Genomic DNA, 19,833 nt, shown 5'->3' on the forward strand with positions numbered 1-19,833 from the left:
TGCTAGGTTAAATTATCTATATTATATTATTATGAGTATAATATTGTATACTATTTTATTGGCGCGTAAGGATATCCTACGTGATATACCATCATCGGGTGGGGTCGTTTTCGCACCTTTTTGTATCATGTGTAGTAAACAACAACCCGTTGTTGCAGGAAAACTTCATAAACGTCGGATTCCTTCGACTGTTCCGAGCCGCTAGACTGATAAAGCTGCTCCGACAAGGGTATACAATTCGAATATTGCTCTGGACGTTCGTCCAGTCGTTCAAAGTAAGTATATACTAATATCGAGTTTTGCATTGTTTATGTACCCTTCCAATTGCTCCACTCTCCTCTATGTCTATGATAAAACGGCTACATCTAATCGATTATTTTACCACAGGCCCTTCCCTACGTTTGCCTACTGATTGGCATGTTGTTCTTCATATACGCTATAATCGGGATGCAGATTTTCGGCAACATCCAGCTGGATCCTTCCACAGAAATCAACAGACATAACAATTTCCAAACGTTTGTCCAGGGTCTAATGTTGTTATTTCGGTAATTATTATATCTTCATGATATTACTATATTATTGTAATACTATTGAATATTCGTCTATTCGTTGCTTTCAACATCTTATATTTTATTATTTTTCTATGTACGTGTCATAATTACAATTTAAATTATAATTATGATATTTTTATTTTCGATGCAATCCGCTAAATTATTTTGTTCTATTTGCAGAAGTAGATGCTAGATTAAAAAAAATATATATTTAAAAATGTTACATATATTTGATTTTGTTTAACACAATATGTCCCTCCCAGCATCCCCTTTTATATTAACCATAAGACGAATAAAAAAAAAAAAGAAAAAATTTACGGTTCAATATACTATAAAAAAAAATGCAAAGAAATCACTGGTTATTATGTATGTTATAATACGTTTCAATTTAATAGATGCGCCACGGGCGAAGCGTGGCCGTCGATCATGTTGTCATGTAATCATGGTAAAATGTGCGAGGCAGGTGCCAAAAAAGCAGATAACGATTGTGGTTCGAATATGGCCTACATGTATTTTGTCTCGTTCATATTTTTCTGCTCGTTTTTGGTAAGCATGTCTATAACTAATCTTTGCTTATGTGATTGTCATCGATTGTAGCAACAACAATTATTGTAATACGACGAACGATTTCACTTCAAACGGCGACTACAATAATGTATGGTATATAATTTTATTTGTGTGCATTGTAGATGTTGAACTTGTTCGTGGCAGTTATCATGGATAACTTTGATTACCTAACCAGGGACTCGTCGATTTTGGGAGCCCATCACTTGGATGAATTCGTTCGTATCTGGGCGGAATACGACCCAAATGCAACGTTAGTAATAATATCTTATGGTTATAAAAATTAGGTCTGAGAATGTAATAATTTTACATATTTAATTAATTTAGTTTTAAATTTAAAAAAGATAAAATATAAATTGAATGTACCAATGACATGATCATACTAATACGAAATTTGTTTTGGATACCTACTTTAGACAGCACATGCAGTATTTAAAATGCATAAATAATAGTATATAATAAAACTACTTTTAATATTTCATTTATATTTCTGAAAAACAAAAATTGTTTTATTCTACTATTTTATAGTATTTTAATATGAAAAGAGTATTTTGTATGCGTTTACATTCAAATAATTTCAAAATTATAATCAAAACTAATAAACCAGTAGATCTATTTTGACATATTGGAGTGTTGGACCACAACTTACATGTGTAATACATATTTTTATCAATTCTTTAATTTCATATGATGCGTGAATAACGAGGTCATGTATATTTCATAGGTTTTTAGAGCATTTAATTCAAAGCTATAATAATAATATTATATATAGAAACGAGATTAATTATTAATAGCGTGTAATTCGTACCGCAGGGGAAAGATACACTATACTGAAATGTACGATATGCTCAAAAACATAGACCCGCCATTGGGTTTTGGCAACAAGTGTCCCAATCGTTTGGCATACAAAAAGCTCATTCGGATGAACATGCCGGTCGACCAGGATGGCAAGGTGCAGTTCACCACAACACTATTCGCACTCATCCGGGAAAACCTGAGCATAAAGATGCGATGTGGTATGTGATTATTATGTATTTGTATTATTTATGTAAGCCTTTATATTGTGTAATGTGTGTTTCACCATGGGTCAATGCATTTTTGTTTACAGCTGAAGAAATGGACCAGGCGGACGAAGAATTGAGAGAGACTATTAGACATATATGGCCGTTACAGGCCAGAAAGATTTTAGACTTGCTGATTCCGAAAGGCGATTGTGGGTTTTTTTAATGCAGAGTGAATTTTTCTAAAAAATAAATAAATATTTCTCACTTAATATTTAGGTCTGAACGCCGGAAAACTGACGGTAGGCAAGATATACGCGGGTCTGTTGATTTTAGAAAGTTGGAAGTCTACGAGATTCGGTCAGGTTGAATCGTCGAATCCACAGGTAATACATTCATATTGAATATCTATAGTGAATATTATATTTACAGTTTAAAATATTTACATTTAATAACCCAAGTTAAAACAATATTATATCTATGAAAGAGGATTAAACAATTTAAGTTATCATTAAAAACTAAAAATATAAGGATATTGTAGTTTGGACAAATATATATAATATAAATATGTATTATCAAAGTCCATACATAATCACACGATAAAAATGTTAGCAAATTTTACAAAAAAAATCCTAAAAATCAAAATATATATATATACATAATTTTATGTACGTTGAAGTCGGTTGTGTTTTTTGTTTATTGTTTGAGTGCTGTTACCCCTGATTTTTTTTTTTTACGAATTGTCATATATATATATTATTTGTGTTGTGAACTGTTATTATATCGATGCGTGTTTATTTTCCTTGGACCCATTACAATGTTTTCCATTAATGTGTTTTGGTGAAACAATTATTATTATTGGTTGGTGTACAGCGCATGCACAGTTATTTAATTTCAGATTGTTTATGTTCTGTTGTTTTTTTTTTTTTTTTTACTATTATGATGATGGTTCAAAAATCAATGTTGTGTGCGAGTGAATAATTTTCGTTTTAGATCTATTATTTCCGCATCATAAATTATAATTACAAGGTACGAGAAACTATGAAGATTATTATATAAATAAACTAATACAAAATAACACTAAAAATATTTATAAAAAAAAAAGTAAAAACCACCACAAAATTATTTTCGTACTTTGGGTGTATAACAAAAATACTGTTTTTGTAAAAAATTACAACATTGAGCTTTGTGAACACACAAAATAAAATACACGTTTTGCTTTTACACGTTCACACATGTTTGACGATATGTTTTTGTTTAATTTATTGTTTTGTTTTTTGGTTTGTGTTGTAAGACCCTAACTTTAAAAAAAAATCCTTGGAATATATACGTATATATATATAATAAACAAAACTGATTGATTTTTATTATAATATGAGCGTATAGTATGAGTTTAGTTGAAATATTAAAACACAAATAAAAGTGTTGTTGGTTTATCGTTTTAATTTTTATTATTTTTAATTAATTTTTTTATAGCTTTAAACATAATATATTACAATATATTTGATATATAATACAGTTTTTTAGTAGATAGGTGATTATAGTCAGTGAAGTAGGTACATATATATAATGTCATTGATTAGTGTAGTATGTGCACAAAATAATAATTTGTCAATGTGTGGAGAATATTGAAGGTTAGGTGAAATTGTTTTTAGGCATAACAATCGTGGAACACTGTTGATGTTTTTAGGCTTAGAATATTCGTAGAACACATAATATTTTATTAGAGCATGGAAAAAGGGTGAACGAAATTACCTAGTAAATGGAAATTGAGAACAGTCGACATAGAGACAGTTTATATTTATGTGTTTGCTTTCAGGACATTGCAGAACATAGTTCCCCAGAGCCGGTAGTATTTATTTGAGTTTATTCAATTATTTTTATATATAAATGTATTATTATTATTTTGAATCATTAGTTTAATTTTTGTTTCATATTATTGTTTTTGTTTATGTTTTTGTTTTTGTTTTTATGTTTTATATTTATATTTATTATATTATTATTAATTTATTTTAAATTTAATTTCTCATTGTACAGTTTCGTGTCATTGAATTCTCATCTTCATTCTTCATCATAATAATACGTAGGCACCAAGATGAAACGTTGCTAAATTTTATAATTGCATCATAAAGGGTTTTTTTTTTCTGTAATAAAATCAAAATATTATTCAAAGCTTTATTTATTTATAATCATTTTAATTGGAAAAATATTAAAAATTATTGATATTATGCACCTATGAAGGTATACAAAAAACACCTATTTCTATAATGTAATACTAAGTAGATCAAATTCATCTTTATCTCGCAACGTTTCGTCTTGTGTTTTGATATAACTAACATAATATATTTTCATAATATTATTTTTGTCAAATCGTCTATATTTAAGTTTTACATTCATTATTCTAGTACAATCACGATTTATAGTTAACTTTTATTTATTATTTTTCAAAACTTTTGTTTATTTTTTTTATTTTATGGTTTTATTATTTTTATGTTGTTTATTAATTTTTATTTCAACTTATTCGTTCAAGTCCTTGTCCTTTTATGAGCACATTAAAAAAACCGAGTTACCTGAAACATATTTATTATTATAACACCCTTATTTAATAATATATACATATATATGTAATATTACATTTATATATTTATATATTTTACCTAATTTTATTTATTATAGACTATAGGTAACGTACGTGTATACATATAAACATATTTTTGTTCGTCTATTAGACCACAGTTCAGCTGGCTATATTAGATTCTTATTTAAATAGCGCTAAACATTTATATTTATATTATTATATACTATTTGTATCTAATTTTTCATTTTTTTTTTTTGTACTTCTCTTTTAATAGATTCATTTTTAACTACTTAACAGTCATGTATAAGCACGGGTCTCTAAACAGATCAGTGTATATATATATATTTATATATATATACCTTAGAGCGGACTACATAGACGTATTTTTATTCATTTATTTATATATATATATATTTATTTCATATCCACTCAATAATATTATTATATGACTATTAGCATAGCATACTTCATCATAATATTTCTTTATAATATCGCATATATTTTGTATACATTTTATTAATATATACTTATACACTTACGAAATAAATTAGTTTATCAAATTAGCATAATTAGCATTAGAATTTTTTTTTGTGTTTTTGCATACCTGCATTCTTAGAAAATAATTCCACATTTTTTTAGTTGCACGGTTTTATGTTATGTATAAATACTATTATTACTATTAAAATTTGAACGTATTATAGATATACATGAATGTGTAGTTAGAATATATTATTATATATTATAATGCAATGGTTTGTTATTTATATTTATTTTTCCTTTTTATTTAAATGACAACAATATAAAACTAAGAAAATTAATCATACTATATATATATAAAAAAAAAAGAAAGAAAACAATAAATCGTGAGATTTGAAAATAAAAAGTAAAATAAATTATTATTTCTGTTTTTAAGCTTATACATAACACCCGCTTGATGACAAAGCTTCGTACAACATCTTCGTATAAAAAAAAATATACATACAAAGCTTCTTTTTTTTTAGGGAGATGTGGTGGTGGTTAGGCTTATATAAAACTATAGTTGCACACTGTTGCACTTCTAACAAGCTACTATATGTAATTTTTTGCTAATTTTTTATTGTTTTTTTCCATTTCTAGTTAACTATTTTATCTTTATACTATCTTTTTTCTATAAAACATTATTGTGTAAAAATTTCAAACAGCACTCATCATTCTTCACGTGCCTGATGGAGGCCGCCGGTGCGACAAATTGGAATGCAGAACGTGGACAGGACGAAGACGAAAACAGCTGTTTGCTGACTAGGAACAACTCCAGGAGCCGGTAATAATTAGAAAGAAACATCGCATTCGTAAACAATACGACATTGTAAAAGCATTACATTCCAATTTCCGGTTATTGTAATTAATATACGATTAAGCGTAATTAAAATATTTTTAAAACATTCAGAAGTAAATGTTACAATGCATCGACTGTGATAAATCTCAAGAGTTCGTAATGTTTAACTGTAATGTATACAGTCTATACTATAAACTTTATAAAAATAATTATATTATATGAAAACAATTTTTTTAATTTTTTGTTATCATAAAAAAACACATAGCGATTTATTGAGTAAATCAAAACTTAACGATTACAATATTATTAATGCGGTGAATGGAATGTTTAATAATGTCGTGTACTCGTTTGTAGTATGTTATCGTTTGCTTGCCGACTCCTGTGATGTTTTTAACTTAGCTGTCTAATATACCGGTGACGGATGGTTTTATTTGTTTCAGGTCTAAAAAGGTGATGACCGTATGACCAAGTAATATTTACTCATGAATACGTCAACCCGACCCCTAGAGAGTTTACCCTGTCCCGTTTTATATATTTTAAGTCTAGAACGCACAACGACGAGACTTGCAAGATGATTAATAATGTCTGTAGGCTATTATTACAACTAATGCATATAATATTTTATAGAATACATTTAGTATTTATTATACATACGTAAAGGTACCCTTTCTTTTATATAAATCAAAAATATCTGAAAACAAAGACATTTTTTTTATTATTCAGCGTATGTACATAATTTAATAATATGATATACGCATTTACAACATAATATAATAAAATAATATTATTTAGTTAAATAATAATATCGATTCCACAAGTGCTAAAATGTTTAATTGTGTCAAGTGACTACAATCTGTGTGTAAAACGGTTCTGTGTTTGTGTATTTTCAGCGGTATATAACGCAATCCAAACGTTTGAGGAGGAGACGTGGCGATATTTTAGAAAAGGTATATTTTGATGGTTTGAGATTTAATTAACTCCCCCGGAGAAATAGATACGTTGTGTTTTTTTACTCCTTGGTTGATTTATATTATATATAATAATATAAAATAAAATTATATGTTGCTATATTTTTGTATTTCGTTTACGTAGAACTCTTGAATTTCAACTTTTTTTCGGAAACTATGGGTTTCAATAATTCATATATTTAGTCCTTTTTTTGTGTGGTTGCATAGACTCTAGTCACTTGATGGAACTCTCTCTTAAGTATATTCGTATACACACACACACACACACACACACACACACACACACACACACACACACACACACACACCACACACACACACACATACACACATATATCTATATATACATCATAGCATATAAAATATTTGCGTATGAGTATATATACATATATATTATACATTCTTTGCGACCCTTTGTTGAATCGGAAACAACATATTAAATATATATAGAGAGTTTAGATGATTTAGAATGATTTATTACTATTATAATTATAATTATTATTATCATTATTATTATTATTATTATTATTATTATTATTATTTGTTGACTTGGTAAGGATATCATTATTATATGTATGTAGCATAAAAATATATATTTTTAATTTAGGTAGGTATAATACCATTAAGGTAATATTATATCATTATTAGGTATTGTTATAATTATTCTACGTATACTAAATATTATTATTTAGTGTTGGACGGACTATTTGTTCGTTGTTATAATATTATACCAGGATAGATGTATACAATTGATTAATAATATGTTTAATAATTATGTTTTATATATACACATGTATTTCTAACTATTATTATATTTATAATATTTATAGACATTAATTTTGCACGATGCATGTGGCGCAAAATTTGCATGCAATTTTCAACATCTTATCCACTTTTTTCATTATTAACATTATACATATTATATATATATATAGAACTGTGGTCAGTTGGTGAAATAATTTTAAATGACTCCCGCCATTTTCGTTTTTTTTTCGATATCCTCACGAAATTCAATAATTACAATAACAATTTAATCGCACTACCTACTTGTTTCTTTTTCTTTTTTCTTTTCATATACTTTTTTTTTTTGTTTTGCCATAGTTTTCTTTTTATATGAAAAAAAAAATCCGATAAAACTATACCCTACCACCGGGATAGCCTTTTTTTCGGAATGCAGGACTCGTCCCTTACCCGTTCAGTAAATACTACCGGTAAAATATTGCCGTTTAATTTATGTAATATACTTATACAATATTAATTTCGGGCTTTAAAAAAGAGATGTTTTTTTTTTTAAATTTGGATTCTGTTTCTAATAACTTAATTGTTATTATAAACCAGGTTTTCGTTTTTTTTATCCTTTTTATTATTTTTATTAATATTATCATTATTATTATATTATTATTTATTTGATTTTCCAACAGCATTCCCATTACATTTTAATATAATACGTGTAAATAAAACAAGCATTATTATTTATAAATACTAATATAACACAATTAACTGCCGCTAATACGTAATAATACAATATACTATTATATTAATTATATAATATTATACGTATATTGTTCGTATTAACGTCCGTGAACGCCATGTACACGCAGGAACAATATATTTATACACTAGGGCATGGGCGATTTACAGGTGATGGAGCTGACAGACGTGATGATTTCATCGCGGAGACCGTCCGAAGATTCCAATTCCGACGGACAACAACCCCAGCACCAGGGTGTGCACTTACACCCGGGTTATAGACAGCAGAGATCGCGATCGCCGAGCATACGGTAAGCGGTCAACCACCTTCATGTTCTGGACAATGATGTGTTCATATATTTTGAAAGGGGGAGAGAGGATATGGATTTTGAGTGTTGTCAGAATACATTATATAAAAACACAATTATTATATTCTTGCATTTACCCGTTTGCGTTAGTACTGCTGGTTGATTAATAATAATAATAATAATACATTTTTTATAAAGAAAATATTTTTGTAGAATATGGATGTTATTATTGTTATTAATATAATTTTAAAGTAAATCACCTCGTGGTTATGGAGGTAAAAATATTTTCATTATTTTATTACACATGTTATTATTATCAATCAATTAATGAGAAATCGATACTCAAAAAGATTCAAAGGAAGGGGGATTTTACCCCGTAAGCACACTCCTAACACTAGTATATTGTTGTCATGAAACATGCCTGTATCATAAACAGGTGATGTCCAGGAGCTTAGAAAGACGCTCTTGGTCCTTCAACCTACCATTCTCCATTACAATATTACACGTACGCGTATTATATTTTATGCTCCGGGAAATATAGCACATTTTCATACTATGGATTTCAAAATTAAAAAAAATCAATAAAGCAAAATGTATTCATTAGGAAGGGGTGAATGTGTGATAAATACTGGTGGGGCTCCTAGTCTATTTTATTTACTGCAAGCCCTGTTAACATAATTGTTATTATATGTTATGTTTTTAACGGTTGTGGTTTACAACAGTAGAGAGCGTCATACCCCGTCACCAATCAGGAGATACCATCACCACTACCATCACCACAGTCATCATCCACACGAGATCGGCTTCAGTGACACTGTTTCTAACGTTGTCGAGATCGTCAAACAGTTGGATCATCGACGTCATCCTAGAGGTAAATACATATTTTTAACCTAAATTAACATAATAACTACATTATTACTATTCGTCACAGACCGTGTTAAACAAACGTAATATCACAACTATAGTATGCACTATAAACATAAAATTGTAACGTATATGTACTTATTTTTCGAAAAAAAACCATCAAGTCTACCCTAAAGCGCTTCTCAAACTTACGATTTTTTTCCAAAAAAATAGTATTTTAATAAAAATAAAATATATTGCGTTTTTATACGATTAAAGGACAATGACAAATAATTAATAATTATTAATTTGTAAATTTGTGATTATCAATCGATTAAAAATTAGTTTAACGCTGATAAATATCCTAAAAAAAAATTAATGAGTTATTTTAATATTTTTATAGTAAATTGTATAAAACCTTCGTTTTGTCGGGAATTATTTATCACAGTTATGAATATACTATAAAAAAAATTAACTACTCAATATATATTTTTTTATAAATTTATATTATGTATTATTTATTTATATATTTTATATTAACAATAATTTGTTATTATACCTAATCATTATTATTATTCCAATAAATATACTAGTAAAATACATGAAAACAAAACAAATAAGAAAAATAGGATCTGAACCCTGTATGACGTATGTGATGAAAAATATGTGTACTTAACTTAGATGTTTTATAATAATATTAATATGATATCTCAAATAACACGAGTCCCTAGCCTTAATATTTATTAATTACAAAACACTGACAATTATAAAATATATTATTTTTTGTGTCACCGATATGTATTTGACTGATGTTAATAAACGGAATTATAACAATCAAAGTATTATTTATTCAGCATAATATATATGATATGACATATTCGATGGTAAACCGTCAGTGGTTTTTTTTTTTCGTTAGGTCAAGGTACTCGAAGTCAGACATAAGGATAACGGTACAATTATTATTGCACGTATATTTTCTTTATCATTTTTATATAATTTTATTGTTACTTGCGAATCGATTACATAGTACATAATATTATATAGACTTATACGATGTTTATATTGTTATTTTGATGTACTTGAAATTTCGTATTTCGTTCAGATTTTTAACGGCATTTCTATCGAGTATGTACATACGCGTTTAATTATACTATACTGCACATTACGAAATGTAATATATTATTATTATAAACAATATTTAATACAACTGTGACATAATTTTGATCATTTAATGTTGTTTGACTAACTGCTATATTTATGTATACATCATCTTATTATTATTTTCAAACTAATTCATATTATTGACAATACAAGTATACTATTATTGTTATTTATTACGCTATTATTTTTTTTAATACAGCTGTAGGTACAATAGATTTATGTTATTTTTATGTACATTTTATATAATCATTCATCCGCATGAGCTGTATACAGTATATTATATATTATTAAACTACAACAGAAATAATAAAAACATTTATATAAAATTCAAAAAGTAGTTTCATTAATTAATTATTGTTTTATTCGTTAAAATATACGTATTAAGTATGGCAACGCATAATGTAATCAATATTTATAATATATAGAGTGATTCAATAAGTAATCACCGATCACCCCTATTATTTATTGTATACCTATTTATTACAAAATTCAAATTTTTGGATTTTTTAAAAAAAAAACTTCAAGACTATATTATACACAACACTTCGAAATATTCTTGTACTTACTATTAAGGAGTGTCCTATTAAAATATAAGCTTTTGTTTTTGCTCTTTAACTTTGATATTTCATCATTTTTAGAAAAATTATCTGATAAACAATTTTAGTAAAAATATTGGGGTTTTTATTTGAAAAACAAATTATTGTTTTCTTTATATATTTACAAAACAACTCTTGAAAAATCGTACTTAAAACCCAAAAAATCTGTAGAATTTGAAAATATGGTTTTTAAGTTTATATTTGAAAATTCCAAAATTGAATTAGTATTTGAATGAATGCTTTATTCAATGAAAACAGGGGTAGACGTCCTTGATGAATCACTCTATGTATTTTCAATTATTTATTATCCTTATAATTTACAATATGATTTGTTTTCTTTAAGTAAATTAGTCATATAATTGCAGTTAATATAATAATAATTAATATTGAAATCTTTAAATGAAGCTTTATGCTAAAATACAATAACTACCTACTGTATCGCTATTTACTCTGAGACGATATCGGAATCATTTAAGTTATAATACAAATATATCATAATTCACGACTCGCAGGTATTAGGTCATACAAGGAAATATTAGTATAATTTTATTTTTTTATCGAATTATAACTTTGTCTTCATATCTCGTTTAAAAATATTTTTTTGATTATAAATAACAATCTCGCATCCAAAACGTTTTTTATACCTATTGTATAATATATTTAAATCATTTCAGTTCATCGACTAATCATAATTTAATTGCAATATAATAATGCTGATTCAACATCTGTGCAAATAGATTTTTTTTTTTAGCCGATATCTAAAACATATTTAGCTTTATACATCAATCAACTGTTATGAAATATAATTATAAATACATTTTGAACGATTTCCATCACTCCCTTAAACTCACAGGGAATCAAAATATACTGTCCATTCATGAGTTCGGAATTAAGCTATATTAAATTACTCGTTTCCCATTCAAGTGTAATTTATTGAATACTCATTACTTTAATTTACATATTATGTAGAAAACAATATATAGAATAATAATTGTTGCTTTTCACCATACGTTCATACATATTTAACTGATAAACTATTTAAACGGTAGGTCATTATCCAGAACTGTGTCTGAAGGATTTTTAATCCATATAAACAATGACCGTCAAGGCTTATATTAATTATATTACTATGTACAAATATTGTAGGGTTCTAGCGATATTCTGGGGAAACAATAGCGTTAATGGTGTGAAAAACGTAACAATAATAGTATCAATTGTATAATTTTATATATATACAAAAACATATCTATTTGCAAAATTAAACACACGCATATTCACTGCAGTGCAATTCTAGAATTATGTAAAGGTCGATTTTGCCAACAACCTGTTGGTGTTTCAACACCTTTAGAACGAAACTATTATTTTATCACGAGATCTTAATAAGCTGCATGCGTTCTGTTTACAATTTTTGTGGACACATTTTTTTTCTAAAATTCAAACCTCCGAAATCGTCTCCGAAATGTCAATGCGCATCGACTTCGCTATTGACATACGCCACTTTATACATATTATTATTATTTATTATATCCATAAATTATACGCATTGACTATACGCAATTTGTACAAAACACTCCTTGGTCGTATCAACCGTTGAGGAATATTAACTTGATGCGGCTCATTAAAATTAGACATATTTCGATGGCTTATATTATATAGTATTAAAAACAAAAAACAAATACGAGTTACGAATCAACTATGTATTTTCCAAATCCCACTTTCCACTTATCCTTCAAATACATATATGTATATAGTAGAATTAAACTCTAGGTACTATTTTTATTTATATTAATTAAAACAATAATATTTCCCTGAACATTTTTGTTATATTATAACGAAAAAAAAAAAAAATTACGAAACATTTTGAAAACAACTCGAATCTTCTTCACTGCTTTATTTTGTCAAATAATAATTCATACTCTCGATTTACGTACCTACAAAAAATATATTATTTATGCGATAAGCCATCGACATATTATTACATTATCATACTATACAATACTTAAATATAATAATATTATATATCATAATATATTTAAATAATAATTTTGTGTAATGACATTACAATGATAATATTATTAATAACGATGGAACTTTGTCGCGCGCGTGTTTCCGTCTGTGCCGCAGGTTCTTGGTCGGCGTCCACGAGTCCAGTCCGTTCGCCCAGCCCGGACAGGTCGGAGAGCGGCCGCACGTACTACGGCACCACCAGCCTGGACCAGCGGTCGCGTTCCCCGTCGCCGGTGTCGACGAACGGCAGCGGACGGCACCAGCACCACCAGCAGCAGCAGCAGCACCACCACCATCAGCACCACGGAGGCGGCGGCGGCGGGGCGTCGGCCTCGTCGTCCGCCGCCGCCGGGCCGACGTCATCGAGACAGCAACAGCAGCACCAGCACGTCATGCAGCACCAACAGACGGCACCGCCGCCGTCGTCGTCGTCGTCCGTGTCGCACCACGGGTCGCACCACCCGCCGCTGTCGCTGTCGGCGGCGGCGGCCACGCGACCTCGCTGTCGGCGATGATGACCGGGGCGTCCGGGACGGCGGCCATGACGATGCCGCCGCCGTCCGTGCTGGTCAACAGCAGTTACCCCGTGCTGGCCGTGGCCGGCTGCAACAGGCGCCGGTTGCCGCCCACGCCCAACAAACCGTCGTCGCTGCAGCTCCGGCCGCCGCACCACTCGGCCTCGATAAACTTTCCGAAGCTGAACGCGTCGCCGACGCGCGGCCAACCGGCCTCGCTGCCCAAACCGCCGCCCGTCAACATGTCGTCCACGTCGACGGCCGCGGCCGTGGCCCGGCAGAGCATGGCCATGACCGCCATGCCGCCGCTCAGCTTCGAGCAGGCCATGTCGATCGGCCGCAGTGGCCGGCTACTGCCGTCGCCGGTGCGCAACGGGTACGCGTCGTCGTCGTCCAAGCAGCAGCAGCAGCCGTCGTCGTCGTCGTCGGTGTCCGCGATCAGGCGGCAAAAGAGCGGCGGCGGTGGCCGGGTGAGCAGCCGGCACAGCGATTCGGACGAGGACGACTGGTGCTAACCCTTACTGTCCGGTAGTGGCCGCCGCAGCCGCTGCCACGCCGGCAGCAGCGGCAGAAGCAGCAGCAGCAGCAGCAACAGCGACGGCGGCGAAACATTCGGCATGACGTTGTTCAGATCGTTTCGGTCGTCCGCATCGCGTTCGCCCCGGCCGACGATCGTCGCGTCGCCTTCGTCTTCGTCGTCGCTGTTGGACTACTCCTCACAGTCTGCTCCGTCGCCGCCGCCGCCGCCGCCGCCGAAGCAGCAGTAGCAGTAGCCGCCGCTGCCACCGCCTAAAATTTATAAATATTATATATTATTATTACCTTATTATTATTATTATTATTATTATTATTAATAACTATTTCCGAACTTAAGAAAAATAAAAACGGCTCGTTGTTTTGCGCGTACTCTCGTCGTTTTTTCGTTTTTGATTTTTTCGTTTTTTTTTTTTAACGTACCCATTTACACGTGTCACATCGATGGTGTACGTAACTTTGTTAAGAGGTTGATAAATATTATATTTAGTGGATAAATAATATTGTATTTCCGCAAAATGTTGGTTTTTTTTTTTTTATTATTATTATTTTATAATCGACCGTATTTTTATCGTACATAACAATAATAATAATTGTATTACAATCGTCGCGCAGTTTCTGTTCAGATCATTACATTATAATAATATTATGTTTGTGTGTAGGTATATACGTTTATATTATATATTATACATACATTTTTTTTATGGCCGGACATTCCCTTCTTTTCACTTTGTCGTCCATCCAGCTGTCTCCCCACACAAACGCCACAGATCACTATATTATACCGTCGTCGTGTTCAAACATGCAGCACACATTACAAGCGTCTCTTATTATTTTATTATATATGTTTATATATATATTGTCGTGTCTCGTTCTACTCTTTACAATCATACACAAGCACAGCACACACAATATCGAATTATATATTATTATCATCGATGTGTTGAATCGAACTTGAAGTTCAAAAATCGTTGTAAATTACATCCCGATCCAAGTGAATAAAATCTTATTATCTAATCTATAGTATATTATAACATTATTGCTTGTTTTGTTTCCAAATATAAACATGCGAATTATAAAACGTGTTATAATACTAATATGAGATATATATTTTAAAAAAAAAATCCACCATTTCATTCGCATCTATTAATTATCATTCTAAAAATTTCTTTTTCGAACTACATTTTTATGATTTCATATCGATCGTTATAATATACAGTATACTTAATAATCGGTATTAGACTATGTATTTTTTATTTGCGTACTTGCAATTTTTCCCCCGTTATCGTGATCTTCGATAACTGTTTATGTTTTCTGATAATTTACTAATACGCTCAATGTACTTAAATAATAATATTGTATTATATTTGCAAACATTTACTCTCGTTTTTTCGTTCAATTCATTTTGGCAAAACTACAAGTTTAACCACTGGCGGATTTTTTGTTACAATAATCATGTTAATTTTTTATTTATTTTTTTTTTTTGAAACTACGCAATCAAAGAACACCCAAACCTTTTTTGGGATTTTCTTATCTGTGGTTATATTTTCTTAACATTTTGTTTATGCCATATATTTTTGTGAGTATGATACGTACAATATGTGTTATGTAATAGTGTAAATCCATAAATTTTTCGTATTTTAATTTTTAGGTATTCATATTCTGCTAAATAATTGTTTATATGTATTACCAGCGTAACTTTTTACTTTGTCAAATGTTTATTGTAAAAAATGTTGCTTATTATTTTCGTTGTATATGATATGTAACGGCCATTCATTTTAATATCGTTGTTTATTTCTCGGAAATTCGAAACGAACACGACAAGACGTCTTCTTTTTTGAATAATGACGACAAGGGGATGTCCGTGACATTATTCTTTGCCGTATTAAAAATTACTTAAAAAAAAAAAAAAAAACATTTACTCGTTTTATTGTAACGGACAAAGCGAAAAACAATAATATAATATATTTAATAACGTAATACCTATTAATATTGTATGACATTACGTCACTAAAAAAATGTCATAAACACAATTGATATTAATAATAATTATGATTAAAGCTAACATTTTTCGAACTGTTTGAAACGTCGGAGTTCATCAGCTGTACGTACATCTTAATCCGAATTTCGCTTTGCCTAAAAGTACAAAAAGCGCTAAACTCGGCAATATGCATATTGTTTTTCTCCGTTTTCCATTTCATTTATACCCATAATAATATCATCTGAAAACGCTTTCGTAGACACAGGTTTCACAATCGTTGCGAGTTTCTTTTGTGTGTGTGTATGTTTAATTACTACATAATACATTATATTTCATGGTTTCTTCGTTTTGTACTTTTGGAGCGTTTATTATGTTGTTCAGTATACTTTATACAATAATATAATTATTATTACTATTACTATAAATATTATATACAATGTGACTTTATGTTGCGTGCGAACGTGTAGGCAACTATGTTGTACATTATATTATGTTCTGTTATTTAATGTGTTTCTCTTTTGTATACTTAATATTATATTGTTCCGTTTCGTTTATTTTTTGTCAATCGTTTCATCTCGTGCGGTTTCAGAAACGTAGGTTTTATAAACCATGTATTCATAATAATATATTTATCATATATTGTTTCAATATTTTCAATTATTGAATTTGTTCATTCCCTGCTCTTTTGTTTTTAGTCCATCCATCCAGACACAAACACACACTCACACACACGTACAACACACACACGTACACACTCACACAGGTGTATTAAAATGTACATATATACTGGCCCTGGTTTAAACAAATCTATCTAGGAAGTACCCGTTAGATTGAATGACAGGATTTTATTTTGTAAAAATCTGTACGAGATTGGTCAACAAAAACATGACATACAGTTAAGACTTTAAAAGTTAAATAACTAAAGAATTAATCACAATATGATGGTATTATTGTTGATGCATTTTTAACCACCCTATGAATGATACTTGATATGTATTAAATAGAATCATTTAAATAACTTTCAATAACTGTGGTTTCATTTGAATCTCGCTTACCATTTTTTCCTGTGTTAGTCATAATTGGTGTGTATCTTTAATTTCTAGTAGGATCCTACACCTTATGATTATGTATTAATCATAAATCAGGCCCGTATGTATGTTTGCCCACGCGCAATTAGTGGGTCACCTACATTATTATGTATTATAATATGAATATGTGTTTGTTCGAAAACCTATAAATCGAATTAGAACTTTTAATTCGTATTTTCCAAAACAGTTGTATTGATTTCAATCCACATGCAAAATAGCCCGAGTATTCATTATATTATAATATACACGTAAATATTAAACAAAATAGGTATGATAGTATGTTAAACAATGTATATTTTGTCCCATATCTTAATTCTCTTCTTCATTTTATCTTTATCTATCTAACTATGTTTATCTATTTATTATCTTTATATTTTATCTCTGTATTTGTGACAAAAATGACTTTGTACATAGTATAGATTTTGTTTGATTGTTAAATTAATTCATTTTTTTTTTGTTTTTTAATAAATACAATTTAAAAAAAAAAAAAAAATATATCAAGTGCTAGGATAATTTTTCTAGTTGATAATAAATTTTATTTCACACGGGACCATAAAATACGAGTTATAATGTTAATTCTCATTTTCATTTTTTGCCGTCGTCTCACCACCGACGTATTTATGTTTTTAAACTGCCAATACGTTTTGATTGTAATACTAATATTATTATAAACGTCATCGTGAATTCATATTTTTAGGTGATTTTTATCGTTAAATTTTATCATTCAGTATTGTGTTTTAAACTGATAATTCTCGCAAGATTTTTTGTTATGTAACGAAAATACAATTATTATTATTATTACTCTCTTTAAAAGCTATTTAACATAATATTATATACATAAACTTACATCAGAGTAACGCATTTAGAAGCGTTATTAAAAAAAAAAATCTGTGATAAAACAACAAACCTGTGTATAATATATCTTAATAATAATTTTGAAAAAAAAAATGATGTATTCAATTCCGTCTGATATAATATTTTCAATGGGAATTCCAATTTTATCCCATCGAATAAAAAAAAATTTTAATTTTTAATTATCCTTTATATATACCTACCTAGTAATATATATATATATATATACACATATATAATATATATAAACACATAAATAATACGTCTCTAACTCTCTCTATCTCTATATCTAAATATATATATATATATATTATATATATGTCTATCTATATATCTCTTTATTTACGCTTGCTGATGTCCCTTCCGTGCTTGACTAATACAACACTTTGTCTTTGGCCATTAAAAAAATATATATTATAATAATAGGTACATATTATACAAAAAAAATTCAATAAAATACCTGTTAACACTAAAATATAATGTATATTACGAATAATATTGTAATCAAAGTTGCCTTATTACTAACCGTAAGTTTCCGGTTGTAATTTCCTTTTTTTGTTACAAAATAAAAGCTGAAAAAAATATTAAAAAAACTGTATAAAAATTTAATTTTAAGTATTTTAAAATAGTGTTATCATACTAAAAAAACTGTATAAAAACGGAGGTGGAACGGGTATATTACTATTTTTTTCCAATGTGATTCATATATTATTACCTAATTGTTTTAGGGATTTTAGAACAAACTATTTTTTTCTAGATATATTTAAAATGAGTTGTCGAATTTTTTTTGTTAAATAATATTTGTTGTTGTTACTTTTTCGACAATCCATTTTTCTATGCTGTAAAACAAGACGCGCGTAGATTTTATCTTGTAAAAAAAAAATTTACTAAAAAAAATAAAAATTTATGAATACCAAAAAAATTTCATTTTTTTTTCATATGTCGTTTTTCAATAATAATTATAATAATATTATATTATACTACTACATCATTCCATGTATGTGTTATTTGACTATACTTATATAGTTTATATGTACATTTTATTTCTGTCATTTTTATTTACCCCTCCTACAGAAATATATTTAGACAGTATAACATTTAAAATTGTTTATTTACATTTTTTTTTTTGTATTTTTACAAAACTCATGTCGATTTCTAGACAAGTTAATGGCGATATTCATTTATTTATGCATATGTACGAACTTATGTGCATCATATGTAATACCTTTATAATTATATATATATTAATATTATTATATGTATAATTATATTATTATTATCATTGTATTTATTATTTTTTATTACTATTAAAATTTATCTGTTTTTATTTGTGTTATAATAAAGAAAAAATATACAAAAAAAGAAAAGAAAAGAAAATGATAAATTTTAGAAAAACTGATTGTTTTCTTCATTTTTATATTTTTATTATTATTATTAACTATATATAGAAAATAGTCATTATACCGTTTACTACACCACTATATTGTCGTAAATTTTGAAG

General features: G+C 29.1%; 1 protein-coding gene across 1 annotated transcript in view; it reads left to right on the forward strand.

Moving 5' to 3' along the window:
- Positions 1-17,973, forward strand: part of LOC114121456 (voltage-dependent calcium channel type A subunit alpha-1) — a 200,044-nt gene extending 182,071 nt beyond the window's left edge. Inside the window, 15 exon segments of the mRNA XM_050201806.1 lie at positions 159-275; positions 388-545; positions 947-1,097; positions 1,241-1,368; positions 1,929-2,131; positions 2,224-2,328; positions 2,396-2,502; positions 3,936-3,965; positions 5,876-5,994; positions 6,450-6,459; positions 6,900-6,956; positions 8,619-8,758; positions 9,478-9,626; positions 13,480-13,836; positions 13,839-17,973. Coding sequence (XP_050057763.1) covers positions 159-275; positions 388-545; positions 947-1,097; positions 1,241-1,368; positions 1,929-2,131; positions 2,224-2,328; positions 2,396-2,502; positions 3,936-3,965; positions 5,876-5,994; positions 6,450-6,459; positions 6,900-6,956; positions 8,619-8,758; positions 9,478-9,626; positions 13,480-13,836; positions 13,839-14,392 — 2,385 coding nt within the window. The 3' untranslated portion in view covers positions 14,393-17,973.
- The last annotated feature ends 1,860 nt before the right edge of the window (positions 17,974-19,833 follow it).

Source organism: Aphis gossypii, chromosome 2 (genome assembly GCF_020184175.1).
Source record: "Aphis gossypii isolate Hap1 chromosome 2, ASM2018417v2, whole genome shotgun sequence".
NCBI lineage: Eukaryota > Metazoa > Arthropoda > Insecta > Hemiptera > Aphididae > Aphis > Aphis gossypii.